The 14,848-nt window shown below is 65.4% G+C and overlaps 1 protein-coding gene across 1 annotated transcript in view; it reads right to left on the bottom strand.

Moving 5' to 3' along the window:
• The window catches only part of BAHCC1 (BAH domain and coiled-coil containing 1), a 31,529-nt gene extending 17,040 nt beyond the window's left edge, over positions 1 to 14,489 (bottom strand). The window contains exons 1-3 of the mRNA XM_056115810.1: positions 14,297 to 14,489; positions 10,955 to 11,306; positions 775 to 954 (exon numbers count right to left, since the gene is read on the bottom strand). Coding sequence (XP_055971785.1) covers positions 775 to 954; positions 10,955 to 11,111 — 337 coding nt within the window. The 5' untranslated portion in view covers positions 11,112 to 11,306; positions 14,297 to 14,489. The remainder of the gene's footprint in view (positions 1 to 774; positions 955 to 10,954; positions 11,307 to 14,296) is intronic.
• Between the last annotated feature and the right edge of the window lie 359 nt (positions 14,490 to 14,848).

The following is a 14,848-nucleotide window of genomic DNA, read 5'->3' as shown; positions in this document are numbered from 1 at the left end:
GTGGACAGTGAGAGTGGGGACAGGGGACAGGCTGGGTGCACCCACTGCCAGGTAGGGACTCAGGGATGTGCAAGCCCGTGGCACCCTGCTGCTAGAAGGGGTGCAGGCGGGGCCCTGGGCTGCCTTTATCACAGTGCCCACACAGCACTGAGGGTCACTCCGGACTGCCCGCATAGCACCCTCCGCTAGCTGCACAAAGCGGCCTCTGCTCCAGCGCCCGCGCGATAATCTCCCGCCTGGGAGAGGGCGGCGGGTGTGGTGTGTGGGTCCAGCTCAGCAAACACCCTGACCGCCGCCCAGTGGCCACTGGCTGTGGCGGGGCGGGTGCCAGGAGCAGACAGTCCTCTGCTCCCGCTGCCAACTGTGATTACGACTCCGTGTGCCAGCCGCCGGCGGCAGTCTTAACCCTTCGCCAGCTTTGGCAGACAGGTCACCCAGCCATGGCTGTGCCCAGGGGCCTGGGATGGGGGAGTCCAGGGCAGCTGCCCCATCCCAGGACCAAGTGGCTGAGCAGTCAGTGGGGGTGCGGGCAGGGGGCTGCCCTGGGAAGGCCAAGGAGAGAGTGCCCAGGCCTCGGGCGGGCCCTGGCACTGACTCTGAGTCCCCGACCTGCGCACATCTGGAACGCGTGCCTCCCAGGTGTGTGGCAGGCGGGCCCCACCGCCCAGCTGTGTTCCACGTTTTGCCGGATCCCCAGAGCCCTCCTCCCCCCCGCCCCTCCCCCAGGCCATCTGTGCTGCACATCTGGCCAGGGCGGGGGTCCCGCCGACTCACCTTCGTGGGAATGGGGGAACCAGATGTGGGAGGTGGCGGGGTGCGAGGCGCGGTAGGCCTGCTCCGAGGGGGCGGGCGCCGGGCCACTGGGGTGCGCTGACGTTGAGGGGCCCAGGCCGCTGGTGAGGAAGCTGCCCATGAAGGAGGGGGCCGTGGAGCTGCCCACCAGGCGGCCACTGGCTGTGGACAGAGGTGGGGTGAGTGGGGCAGGGTCCTCTGGATGGCCGCCTTTGTGCGGGAATCAGGGGGCCCCCGAACCCTACTCCTGGAACCCCCAAGAAGGCAGCAGGCAGCTTGAGGGCGCAGCAGACCCGCCCCCGGGGACCCTGGAACAAACCTCAGACCTCCCCCTTCCGGTGGGTTCCGGGGTCAGGCTTGATGCTGAAGGGCCACTTGGTGCCCACCGCCCACCTGTACTGCCCCTTCCCCACGCACCCCTCCTCCAGAGCCAAGGCCAGGCCAGCCTCCAGGTTTCCATGGTGACCGCCTCGCCTGCTGCCTGCCCGGTGGGTGGTCTGGCTGGCTGCAGCGCCCCGCCCCTCCCCAAGGCAGCCTGGCACTTGTCACCTCTGTTCCTGGCAGCCAGGAGCTCGGTCAGGACCATCTCAGGGCCGGGCAGCGGGAGCAGGGGATGGTTCTGGGGGCTGGGATCACAGTGACTCAGGGGGGCTGAGGGGACCCTGGTGCTTCCCAGTTGTGACTCACCAGACCGCGTGGGACCCCCGCTGTGCGAGTGGGGGAGAGGAGGGGTGGGAACCGGGGACTTCCCAGCGGGCGGCAGCCAGACCGCAGGCGTCCAGCCAGGGGAGGGACTGGGCGAGGGCGGAAGAGCTAGCTGGGCGGAAGGGGGGCAGCCCCAGGGACCCTCGCCCCTCCCAGGGAAGCCCCCGCAGAGGAGGGGCTTCTGCAGGAGGTGCCTGGGAACCCCGCCTGGTCCCCGCTCCCACAGCGCTGGCGCCCAGGGGAAGCCAAGGTGCAACTGCCCCTCACTGGCCCCCCATGCAGGCAGGGGGCTCCAGCCCTCACCCCTGGTTGTGCCCCTCCCCCCGCCTGGCGGGCAGCTCTGGGGCCCGTGGGGGTTCTGTGGGGTTGGTCAGGGCTGGCATACGGCTAGGCTGGGAAATGCCGCCAACCCCCACCCCCCAGGTTCTGTAGGGGTCCCAGAAGGCCCTGCCTGCACCCCAGGCCTCGGTGCGTCTGTGGCCTCCCCAGCACACCCTGACTTGGGTGTCCAGGCTGCCCCAAGGGCCTGCACCTCCCTGGCCAGGTCCTGGTCCTCAGAGCCCCAGCGAACTGGACAGGCCAGGATGCTGCACCCAGCCCACGCGGGGCCACCTGAGCTGGACACGTGTCTCCTGCTGGCCCCGGGTCGGTCTCCGTAGGGCCTCCGGGGGCTAATCCTGGCCCCACAGTGCCAGCCCTCCTGTGGCGTGGCCATGCACTGGGGGCTGCAGCTCAGCATGGCCCCCACGCCAGTGTCCAGCTGGGCTCGCAGGAGGGCCCCTGTGGGTCGTGCCAGGACCCACTTCCCAGAGTTTTCTTTCCTGGAATGAGCCGGCCCTGTCCTCTGCTCCTGTGGCCGGTCCCCCTGACAGGAGACACGGGCTGGAGCAGGGTACTGCCCGGGGTGCAAGGCCGGCTTGGCCCACTGGGGGGGAGGCCATGCCCTGCACTGGCTCTTGCAGTGGACGGGACCCCAGGGCTGGGGCAGCTGGGGGCCTGCATGGCCAGGTCAGCCCCCTCAGCACAGCTGGAGAGAAGTGGGAGCTCTCAGCCGCCCCCCACCCACGCCTGCTCCGGGAAACCTTGGCCCGACCTGGCGCTGAGCCCACTCAGCCGCTGCCCACCGGGTTTCTGCTTTTTGGATTCTCCCTGGAGACCCTGATGAGGGGACACAGAAGTGGCGGTGGAGGTGCTAGGCTGGGGAGGAGAGAAGCACCTCAGAGAGAGGGCAGGCAGCCTGTGCACAGTTGTGAGAGGGGACGCCCGGAGGGTAGGGTTTGAGTGGGGGGGGGTGGGGGGAGGACGTGCTGGGGAGGGCCTGGGTGCAGGGGAGGGTCCTCTCAGGAGGGTCTGCTGGGGCAGGGCCACTGGGTGCCTGGAGGCTGGGATACCCAGGGTGGCTGAGGCCGGAGTCTTGCAGGGTACTGCCCGTTGGTCCTGGACATGGTTCTCGGCCCACGTGGCCTGAGACGCCCGAGTAACTCCAGAGTGTGATGACGCGCGCGCGCATGTGTGTGTGTGTGTGTGTGTGTATGTGTGTGCGTGTGCACTTGTGAGCACTGGGGCTGAGTATGTGAGTGTCCCCGAGTGTCAGGGAGGTGTCCACGTCTGTGAGCGTCCCTCGGACGGTGCCCACAGGCACGGGGGTGGGGGGCGCTGCTCTGGCTCGGTCTGCCCGTGAGGACGGGAGCGGGGACACACAGGTTCCACCCTCACGTCTGCGCCCCGAGCCCTAGACACGGACTAGCCTCTCCCAGCCCAGCTGTCTGCTCCCCTCCCCAGTCTGGAAGTGACCAAGGGTCAGGAGCCGGAAGTCGGTGGGATGCCACTTCCCTGAGCAGATCCACAGTGCAGCCAGATGCCCACCAGGCTATACTCCTCGCTTTGGGGACCTTCGCTCCTGGTCCCCTGGTCCCATCCGGGAAGGTGGTAAGGCGGGGGTGGGTGTGAGCAGGGAGGAGGAAGGGCAGGGCCAGCCTCTGGGGAGAGTGAGCTCATCTCACAGGAAGCCCCTTTCTGTGGCCCAGAAGAAGGTTCCAGAACCTTTGCTGGCCTGAAGGCAGAATCCCAGGCCACAGACGGATGCTGGGGAGGCCGTTCAGGCTGAGGGAAGGCGGGGGGCCGTTCCTCTTTAGCACAGCCTGACTCACGGTCCTGCCAAGCTCCCGCCCAGCCCCGCTAACCCTGGCGTGGGGCCGTCACCTCCATGGTTGGCGAGGCCTCTCAGGCCCTGGAGCAGCGCAGGGAGCCGGGCTTTTGTGGGGGACACCCCCAAGAGATGCCTGGGCCAGCTGAGGGGGGCCCTGGAGGCTGCTTGGGGGAGACTCACCAGCCTCAGGCCTCCCTCACAGCTGGCCATCACCCCTTACTGCTCTCACCCCCACCCCCCCACCCCCCGCCAGTAGACCACCCACCCATTCACTCACCCTCCACGCAGTGTCTATTAATCACAGAGGCACCACCCACCCCCTCATCCACCCACCACCGACCTGCCTCCATTCATTTACCCGCCACACCACCCATCCACATGTCCACCCCCATCCTTATCCATCCATCTCTCCATCCATCCACCCAACTATCTTGTCCGTCCACCCTCCCATCCATCCATTCATCCCTCCACCCACCCACCGATGGGGGGGGCTGCAGCTCAGGCAGAGGAGGAACCTTCTGGAAGGTAAGAAAAAAGGAGTAGGAAGTAACTCTGAGGAAGATGAGCTTCTACAGAAAAACCAGAATCCAGGTCAGAAGGGACCTGCCACCTGCTGGCTGGCCTGAGGCTGCCGTTCTATAGCAGGCAGACGCACAGACACACCGACACACAGGACAGGCGTACTCACACGAACACAGACACACAGCTGTACAGACACAGACTCACACAAACACACCGACACACACATACAAGTCCCCACCCAGGCCGAGCCGCATTCCCGAGGGGCTGGTCCAGGTGAGTGCCACCTGGCTCCGGGGCCCACGCCCTACCCTTCACTCTCTGTGGAGCCGTTTCACGCATGTCCCGGGCTTTTTCGGGGTTAGCCCAAAGATGTCTTCCAATTCGATTTAGATTTAATTTTAACATTAATTTAAAACAAATTAAAAGCTTATTTTTAGGATACTCAAAGGGATGCCTCTGTCTCAAAGGGGGCTTGCTGGAGGCAAAGGCCCAGGAGCCGCAGCACCTACCAAGGCACACAGCGGTCAGGGCAAGACTGCACCTGCACACCCCGCACACGTGCACACATGTGCACACACACCCACACACCCGCACACACACACCCACATGCCTACACACACCCCCACACACGTGCACAACCCTGCACATGCGCATACCCCCCCACACGCCCACACAAACCCCCACACATGCGCACACCCCCACACACACCTGCACTTGTGCACACCCCCACACGTGCACACCCCCGTACACGTGCACACCCCCACACATGCACACATACCTGCACACGTGCACATACACACATACCTGCATGTGTGCTCGCACACCCACACTCCTGCACACACACATGCACACCTCCCCACACACCTACATGCCTGCACACACACCTGCATGCCCACATCCTCCCCACACCTTGCATGCCCGCACACCCACCCACAGTGTGCTCGCACACCCACAGCCTGCACACATACCCGCATGCCTGTACACACCCCCGCACACATACACCTGCTCACACAGACCCGCATGCGTACTCGTACACCCACACGCACACACATACCCCTGCACACACCTGCACGGCCACACACCTGCACACACACACCCCCATACACACCTGCAGGTCCATATACCCACATACACACCTACACACCTGCACATCCCACCTCCCCACACACCTGCACGCCCGCAAAACCCCCCACATACTTACACACCTGCACACACACCCGCATCCCCCACACGCCTGCACACCTACACACACACACACCTGCATGCCTGCACACGCCCCCCACACATGCACATACACACCTGCATGCCCACACATACACATACAGACATGCCCTCTCACACACTAGCACACACATACCTGCAGCCTGAACACACTTGCACACCCACACATACCGGCACACCCTCACACACCCCACACTCCCACGTACTCACACACACTTGCACACCTCCACTCACACCTGCACACCCGCACACAAATCTGCACACCCCCACAAGCATACCAACACCCCACACACCCACATGCACCTGCACGCTCATATACACACCTGCATGCCCACACACATCTGAGAGCTCACACATGCCCGCATACACATGCATGCACACACACACGCACACATATTCAGACATACACATGCCGCCATGCCGGAATGCACACGTGCACACACTGCGGCAGGGAGGGCCCAGAGAGGAGTGGAGCCACCACGGAGGTCTGCTGGGCTGCAAGTAGCGGACACCCTGAAAGGAGTAGGACAGAGAGCTGGCACCCTTGTGAGCAGGACCCACATCCGAGCACCCAGACAGTCCAGGCCCAGATGGGAGCGCCCCAGAGATGCACACCTGGCAGGGATGTCCGGAATGGGGACAGGAGGGAAGGGGAGAGGAGCAGGGGGAGGGGAGCTGGGGAGGAGGGAAGAGGGAGGGGGAGGGGAGACAAAAGGAAGGGAGGGAAGGAGAGTCTAGGGGGAGGAGGAGAGGGAGGGAGGGGAGGGGTGGCATCAGAACCTGGGGGCAGTCCTGGTGATGGTGACCCCTCTGTAGGCTGGGCCACTGCCTTCCCTGCCCTCGGGATTAGCCTAGACTCCTCAGGGGCTGCTGTGAGTGTATGTGCCCGTGCACGCATGAATGTGAGTGTGCAGACACGCGTGAGTGTACGTGTGTGCACGATGTGTGTGTGAGTGTGGGCAGGAGGCAGAGGGGGAGGGACGGTGTTCATGAGTGAGAACACGTGGCAGACCACATGTTCATGCTCCGTTAGCTCAGCCACGGAAGCAGGCCGTGGTCTTGCAGGGGCCTCTGCCCACGGCGGGGACCGCCGGCTGGGTGCAGCCCCCAGCAGCTCGGCACACAATTGCCTGCAACCTGCACTGCAGCCAGGCCTGCGGATGGCGCTGGGAAGGCCTGCGGGCCTGGCACTCGGGCACACGACTGCCCTCTCACCTCGGACCCAGCCGGCGGCTCAAAGACCTCCCTCCATGGGCAGCTCACCATGCCCTGTTCTGGAACCTTCCACTGAGAAGCCGAGGCGCCGTGGGTGAAGGGGAAACTGCTTCAGACCCGACCTGTGTGTGGAGGCAGGCTCCTGGGCCTCCCCACCCACCTGGCCCACTCCTACCCACTCTGCTTCCTCGCGGGACCAGTCTGCACCTCGATGTAATGGGGCTCCCACAGGGGCCCTCGAACCTGGGTCTGGACCCCCACCCAGCCCTGCTCTGGGCCCACCGCCCTGACCAGGTCTCTCCCAGCGGACAGCAGGGCCGCAGGAGGCGGCAACATTATATATCACAGCCAACAGGGGCAGCCGCTGACAAATCGACTGCGTGATCTAGACGGTGCATTATCCCATAAAAACGTCAGCAGGCGGAGTTTGGTCCTGCGCGGCCAGTGCTGCCATCTCCGTGGGAAAGAGGCCGGGGGCAGACTGGGCAGCACGGGAGTGGGGCCCGCTGGGGGTGGGGGCACCTGCCCTCCAGGCCCAGGGTCTCCTGGGGCACAGGCCACGCCTGGGACAGTGTCTGCTTCCAGAGCCCCTCCCTGGGGGTCAGGACAGGTGTCAGGGTTAGCACAAGGCAGCCTCTCGCAGGGCTACAGGCCGCTGGGACCCTAGTGGCCCTCACTCTGCAGGGGTGGGGTGTGTATTCAGGTATTTAACAGGGAGGAAGCTGGGGGTCACTGGTGCTGGCTTGGGAATCCCCAGCTCAGCCTCAGTCATGGGGCGACAAGACCCGACCTGTGGGGGCTCTGGGAACTGTAGTCCTGGGGGAGGGGAGCGAGCAAAGGGGCTCCCCAGGCCTCGAGCACTCTCAGAAGGTGGCTGCAGGAAGACATCTGCTGCCGGAACAGGCCCCGGCCCGGCCCAGCCTCAGGCCCACGGTGGCTGCCCTGACACCCTTATTTTGCTGGGGATCCCCAGTGGCCTTTCTGCTCAGCTCCAGGAACTCTTTATTTTGGTAAAGAAACCTAGGAAACGCACAGACCAAAGTGCTGGGGTGAAAGGGAGCATCAGCCCACCTGCCTGATGCCCTGCACTGCTGCCCCCGACCCTGAGAGGCACCTGCCAGGGCTTCCCGCGGGCGCTGCTCCGGGTGGCTGCGGCATTCACGCTCACAGCCCGCTCTGATGACATATGTAAGTTGACAGCGAACATCCCATCAACTTGCTGGAGTGTATCTTGATTGTTAAAACACACTCCTGAAGGTGCACGATCATTTATCAAATTAAAGTAGGCCGGGCCTGGTCCTCTCCCGCCTCCCTGCTGACCCCCAAGTCTGCTGGCGTCCAGCCTCTGCACCCGGGCCCCACTCCTGCGGGACACTCCCAGCTTGGCACCCCCTCCCCACCAGCCCCAGGCTGGGGGCCAGCCCACTAATCGCCAAGAAGTGACAAATGCCAGAAGCCCGCCAATTAAATTTAAACTCATGCAAAGCTCAGTGGCTAGTAAATTATTATTTTTATTAGGTTGAACCAAGTTCCCGTAAGAGAGAGAGTCAGCCTGCCCCATGAATGGCTCTTGTATAATTTATTTAACTCTGTGCTCTTTGCCAAAGCCTGGAATATTTTTAGCTCGTTCTGTTGTTGGATTTGGCTTTTTTATGTGTGTTTCTGAGCGGTATTTTTAGCCTCATCCATGTTATTCTAACAGCCTCCTATGCGTTTTGTCCTGTCTGCAGGCTGCTGAACCCGTCTCGCGGCGAGCGAGGGGGTTTTCTAAGAATAACCAGGCAGTGTTTGGGGGTACACGCTTTTCCAGGGGGGCCGGGCTGTGTGCAGGGCACTCCCTGCCTTGCTCTCTGATTTGCCTTCTTGCTCACGTGACCCGGCCATTTCTATAGGAATACCCTCCCAGGAATAATGGGAGGGGGCACACACCCCACTGAGAAAATTTTACCCACATTCCAAAAATGGCTCTGCTGGCAGGGTGGGGCTGGGCTCAGCTCCACTGGGGTCTGCTTTGATGTCTGCAGCTCCAGGGCGGGACAGGCGGACAGGCGGACAGGCGGGAAAGTAACTCTTTTCACACCTACTTAATGCTGGTAACTGTCGCAGAGGCACTCCCTGGTGTCACTGAGCTAATGAGGTATTTACAAAAATGTATTTTTTTTCTCTTTACCAAAAAAAAAAATGACAGAGAGGGAGAGGGAGGGAACCCTGGGGATTCGCACCATCTGATGCTCTGGCCAGTTTGGGTCCGGTCCTGTGAGATGAACGGCGGAAACACTTCCGGTGGGGCAGCACTGTGTCCCCTGGGGCCAGGAACCCGCTTCCCGGTCTAGGCCTGACAGCTCCAAGCCCAAATAAGAAGAGAAGGGAGCACGCCCCCTCCCCCGCACCCTGAGTGTGGGCTCGTCCTGCGACCCCAGAGGCAGCCAGGCTAGGGACCCAGGCCCCACCAGCAGTGGCCTGGGTGGGTGGGAGACGGAGCCGCCGCGTGGGGAAGAACGGGTGGGACGCGCCCAACCTCCCTTCTTAGCGCCCCCCCCACCCGCCCCAGATCACAGCTTTGCCTCCAGACCATCTGTATGGAGACGACACCTCACACCGCGCTAAAAATAATGGCTGCGAACTGTCCCCCCCCCCCCCCACCGGCTGGGGCTGCTGCCACACCCGAGCCCAGGGCCCCCTCAAGAGGGGGGGGCAGGGGGCACCAGGAAGGGCAGCACCAGTGGCAGGGGAGAAGACTCAGGCTCCCAGCAGGGTGGCGTGCCAGGGAAGACATCGGCCCCTGGCGCACAGCTGGGTCCCCTCTCGGGACAGGGCCATCTGTAGGACAGGAAAGTCCTCCAAACTGGCCCGCACACGCCCTTTCCCCCTCCTTTTCTGAAAAACGCACGTCCACCGCTGGGCAAAGCGGAGGGACGCGGGGACACAAGCTTCTGCTGTATGCGGGGACCCGCAGCGCCCAGGTGGCCAGCTCTCTGCTGGACACAGGCTCCCTCCGCAGTGGCTGGACACCCCCAAGCACAATAAATGGCTCTGCAAGGGGGAGGGAGAGACTCCGTTGCCCGGGCAGGCGCTGGGGGACACCTCCAGCGCCCCCTAGAGCTGCCAGCCCGGGAGGAGGCCGCTGCCTGGGTCAAGGACCAGGGCATGGACCAGGACTGCAGGCCTCGCCGCAGCCCAGAGCCACGTGGTCAAACTTGGTGAGGGACACAATAGTCGCCGGGCCACGTTTGCACCTGGCTGGATCTGGAGGATGGCAAAGGGGACCTGGACCCCCAGGGAGCCCCAGGACAGACAGACAGGCCTGGCCACCTACACAGCTTGGGTGGGGGCGGCAGACCCCTCCCATCCGACCTCCTGGGCCTCTCCCACACCCATCAGGGGTCAGCAGCCTGTGGCCAGCGCCCTATGCAGCCCTGTGTGGGCTGTGCGGGCAGGGTGCTGCGGGCGAGATTCCCCGGTGGCCAGGGAGTTTTAAATCACCAGCTGCCCAGGCAAGTACCTTTCCTCGCCGGAGTGATAAATCTAGAGGACAAAAAAGAAAGGGAGCGGAAGGAGGAGAAGCAAGCCCAAGGCGAGGGCCCCCTGTCCCGAAGCGCTGAAAGCTCGTCCGTAATTAGGGAGTTTGCATATTTCTTTGCTCTTTGGAAAATTCACTCCTTCTTTTCTTCCCGCCCGCTCTCCTGACATTGTTCCTTGCAGTCCGGCCCCGCCATCCGTTTCAATCCACGCGCTAATTGTAATCCCATTAAAGCAGATATAATTTTATTAGTATTCACAGTTCATCAAGCTAGCAATAATAACTGTTACTGCCAAATTAACAACAAGCACCGCCACCGCCGAAAACACGGCACACAACCTTTCTGACGTTCCGGGGAACGGGGGCCCACGCGGCCCGGCCGCGCGCAGGGCCCCTGGGGCGGTGCGCCCGGCCCGGCGCGCGGCACGCTCGGCTCCACCGAAATCCCGCGCCGCGCCGCGCCGCGCCCGCGCCCCCGCGGCCAGGCGGAAACGTGCCGCCAGCGGCGCGTCCCGCAGCCTGTTCTCGCCTGGACACTTGCCGGCTTCATGTAGACCCCAGACCTGCCGGCCACCCCGGCGGCCCGTAGCCGTAGCCGCGCGCGCGTGCCCTGCCCCTCCGCCGCGGCGGGCTCCGTCCCCGCACGGTGGCCCGCGGCCCGGCCCGGTGATCTGGCTCAGGGCGGCGGGCGCAGAGACGCGGTTTCGGCGGAGTCGGGTGCGCGGCCGCGGGGGGAGGGCGGCGCGGCGTAAGCGCGTTATTTTCAGCCGGCCCGGGGACCGCGGGGACCCGGGGGACCCCGGGGAAGGCCGCCCGGTCCCGCCACTGACCTGCGTGCGAAGCCATGGGCAGCGGCGACGCGAAGTACTTTCCGGGCTGGAAGTGCGCGGGGGGCTGCGCGGCGGGGGCGGCGGCCGCGCCGCGGTGGCCCAGGCTGCCCCGCTCCGACAGCAGATGCGGCGGCGGCACGAAGTCGCGGCCATCCATGCCGGGCCCGGCCCCGGCCCGCCGCCGCCGCCGCCTCCCGGGAGCAGCGCGGCCGGGGCCCGGGGCAGGGTGCGCGCGCGGGCGGCGCGGGGCGGGCGGCGTCCGGCGCGGCGGGGCCGGTCAGCACCCCGGCGGGCTGCGTCCCTCGGAGGGCGGCCGCGAGCCCGGCCGGTGGCCGCCGTGCGGGCCCATGGTCTGCGGAGACAAGACAGGAGATTCGGTGACCGGGGGCGCCCCTCGCCCGGGGGTCCCGGCCCCGCGCGTCCCCACCCCCCACCCCGCTTGGCCGGCCCTAGCCGAGCCACAGCCAGGCCCGCCCGAGCGCCCGGAGCCCCGGAGCCCCGGTCCCGCGCGCGCACGCACCGGCCCGGCCTCACGCGGCATCCGCGGCGCCCGGAGCCCGGCCACGGCGCTCGGCGCTCCGCTCCGCGTCCCCGCGGGGCCCCGCAGCGAGGGCGCCGCGGCCAAGGGCAGCCGGCGGGGCTGGGCGGCGCAGACCCCGGCCCGCGAGGCCATCACGCACGCACACACTCGCTCGCACACTCGCACTCACTCGCACGCACACCCTCCCCCGCCCCGCGCCCAAAGGTGTCTCAGAGGAGCAGGCCCGGCCCGGTTCGCCCCCGCCCTCCTCCCCAGGCCCACCTTTCACTGCAAGCCCCTTAACCGAATAACCATGCTAATCAGGCGAGTAATTTTATTGATTGCAGCTCCAGAGTTTTTTTTATAACCTTCCTTTTCTCCCCTTTCCCATCCCCCCCATGCGTCTTTCCTTCTATTCTTTCCAACCCGCCCCCCCCCCCCCCGGCCCCGTGGGACCGGCCCCCAGCGCCCACCGCCGCGAGCGGGGCTCCCCCCCACCCCCGGCCCGCCGCCCGGTCCCGGGCGCCCCGCGCCGCCGCCGGCGTCACCTGGGCCGCCACGCCGCAGTGCCCGGCCGAGCGTCCCGAGCCCCGAGCTTCCTGGCGAGGCTGGAACAATCACCCCGCCCCCCAATCAAATTCGCCCAGGATCTTCCTCTGCGGATTGGGGGCTTTGGCGGGGGGGTGTGTGTGGAGAGTAGGAAACTGTTCTGTCTCGACGCCCCAGATCGCCCCGGTTCTCTTCTCTCGGGTCGGGGTGCCGCCCGGCCGGTGCGGCGCGGCGCGGCGCGGGCGCGGACCCCGGGGCCGCGGCGCGGGCTCGGCTCCCCTCGCCCTCTGGGAGACCCGGCCGACCCCCGGCCTTGGCAGCCCACCTCCGCCTCCCCTCCCCCCGCCCCAGAAAGTCGTCCCCGCGTCCCTGCCCTCCTCTCCACCCACGGCGCACTGTCCACTCCGCGGCCCAAGTGGAGACGGTTCCATTCGCAGCGCGCGGAGCGGAAGCGCGGCACGCCGGGCCCGGCCTCCCTCAGCTCGCATTGTTCCTCGCCCGCTGTCTCCTGCGGCCGAGGGCCGGGGCATCCCCGCCTTCCGCGGCCGGACGGCGCGGAGAGCCCCGGTTTCCTCTCTCCAGCGTCCTGCCGTGACCCCGACGCTTCGCGAAGTTCCCACCTGGCGAACAGCACTTTAAAGAGCTGTATTTAACGCTTCGCGCTCTACGACGCCTTATTTGCAGACGATTTTGTGTTTGATTTAATCTATAACCGAAAACATAATGTAGGAAGTGAATACATATTTGCTCAGCTGATAAGCTTTTTTGAATATTTATTCGGAGAGCCTTTGCATTGTAAATAAACGGGTCCCGCGCGGGGCTCCCTTTGTCTCTCGGCCTCCCACCAAGCGGCGCGGCCCGGGTCGAACAAACTCGGCGGCCGCGGCGGGCGGAGCGCGCGGGCCGCGGGGGTCCAGGCGGGGCCGCCGGGGCCGCGGGGAGGCTGGCGCCGGGCGGGAGCCGGGGGGCGCGGGGCGGGACAAAGGGAGGAGGCGGGGAGGGGGCCGGCCGGGGGGGGGGGCCGCCGCTTCAAAGGCGCCGCGAGCCCCGGACTGCGGCGCGGGGCTCCCGGCGGCCCGGGGTCGCGTGAGCGCTCCGCCGGCCTTTGTCTCGGGCCGAGACCCCGCGAGCGGCCGGGCGGGAGGCGCAGACCCTCTGGGTCGGTGTCGCCGCCAGCTCACCGGGGTCGCTCGGTCCTCTGCGTCCGCCGAGCGCCGCGCCGCCCCCCCGCGGCCTGCGGCAAGCGACCCCGGCGAGCCCCGGCGCCCGACCCCCGCCCGGGGCTCCCCGAGAAGCGCGCGCCAGGCACCCGCTGCCCGGGCGCGGCGCCTCACTGACCGCGGCGTCCGGGAAGGCGCGGGCGCCGTGCGGGAGCACCGGGCCGCTCTCGGCGAGGCTCCGCGCCGGGTGCCCCCGAAACGCGTCTCCGCCGCCGCCGCGCCCGCCCCGCGCCGCCAGCTGGGCGGGTCCAGGCAGTGCCTGGCCGGCCGCTCCGCGCCGCCGCGGAACCCGCTCCCTGCGAAACGGCCGCGCCCGCGCTCGCCGGCCCCGGGCGGCCCGGCGGCCCCCGCCTGCCCACGCGACGCCGGGCCCGCGAGGGGCGCTCGGGCCGCGGGGACCCCGCGCGCTGCCCCACCGCGGCCGGGGACAGGCCCGCTCGGCGCTCGGCCCCCTCCTCCGCCCGGGCCCCCCACCCCACCCCCACCCCTGAAAATTTTTCCGAACTGCTCTGATCGGAATTCGGCCTGGGAAAGCGAAAGCCGAAATTTCAGCAGCCACCCCTCCCCGCCCCGGCCCCTCGCCCGCGCCGGGGTCCCTCGGGCGGGGGGCAGACAATCGGGGTGCGTTACTGGGCGCGGCGGCGGCGCCCCAGCCTGCGCGCAGCTCCGCGGACACTGCCAGGCGGTCCCTATCCTGTCGCGATTATTTATTTTTAATACTGAGTGTCGATGGAGACAACCAGCGCTCAGAGCAAAGCAAGGACGCATTAGGGGGGGAATTTTAAGCCGATCGATAAGATTTTTCCGAGGGGGGAAAAATCGCTCTTCTATATAGTCCATCGATATACATACATACATATATATACATATATATGCCAGCTCGACATTATAACGGATTTTTAAGAGGGAAGATAAACATAGATATAGATTTATAGATCACATCACAATCCTGAATTTCTCTTGCTAAAAAAATGTAAATCCCCAAAGCCAAAATAAAATAATAATAAAAATACAAAAACCAAAAAAAAAATGAAAGCAGTTTCAGTTACTTACTGGAGGCTGTTTCCTGGATACAATTGAATGCAATACAATTAAATCAGTAAATGTGACTTTGTTTTGTATTCCTATTGGTATTTTCAATGTGCTGACTGTTGCACTGTAAATGCACGGCTTCCACAACAACGACTCTAGCGAGCCCATCCAGAGCGGCTCTCAAACCTGCAGCCCGGCGCGGCCAGCCACGGGCCCTGCATACTAATAAGCTCGTGCCACTCAGCCCCGAGCAGCCCGCGCGCTGATTGGCCGCTCGGCGCTCCGCGACCGGGAGCTCGTGCCACTCATTCGGCGTAAACAGGCCTCCCAATAGGCTGGCGCCGGGCCAGGGAGCTGCCAATCAGGGAGCAGCAGGGTTACTACCGAGCCCGATGGCGCCTAATTCAAGAGCGGCGACTGCGCAGCTCCTCTGCGCAGCTCCGGGCTGCTGAATGGGAATGCGGAGGCGCAGGGCGGGAGAGGGAGCCGGCGAGAGGGAGAGCGTGTCCGGGGCCGAGGGGAGCCCCCCGCCCTCCTCTTTCTTTTAATTTAATCCAGCATGTCCAACGTTTG

The sequence above is a fragment of the Sorex fumeus genome, unplaced genomic scaffold (assembly GCF_029834395.1).
Source record: "Sorex fumeus unplaced genomic scaffold, SorFum_2.1 ptg000029l, whole genome shotgun sequence".
Classification (NCBI taxonomy): domain Eukaryota; kingdom Metazoa; phylum Chordata; class Mammalia; order Eulipotyphla; family Soricidae; genus Sorex; species Sorex fumeus.
Note: the sequence above shows the minus strand (reverse complement) of the source record. Positions and strands in the feature narration are given on the sequence as shown.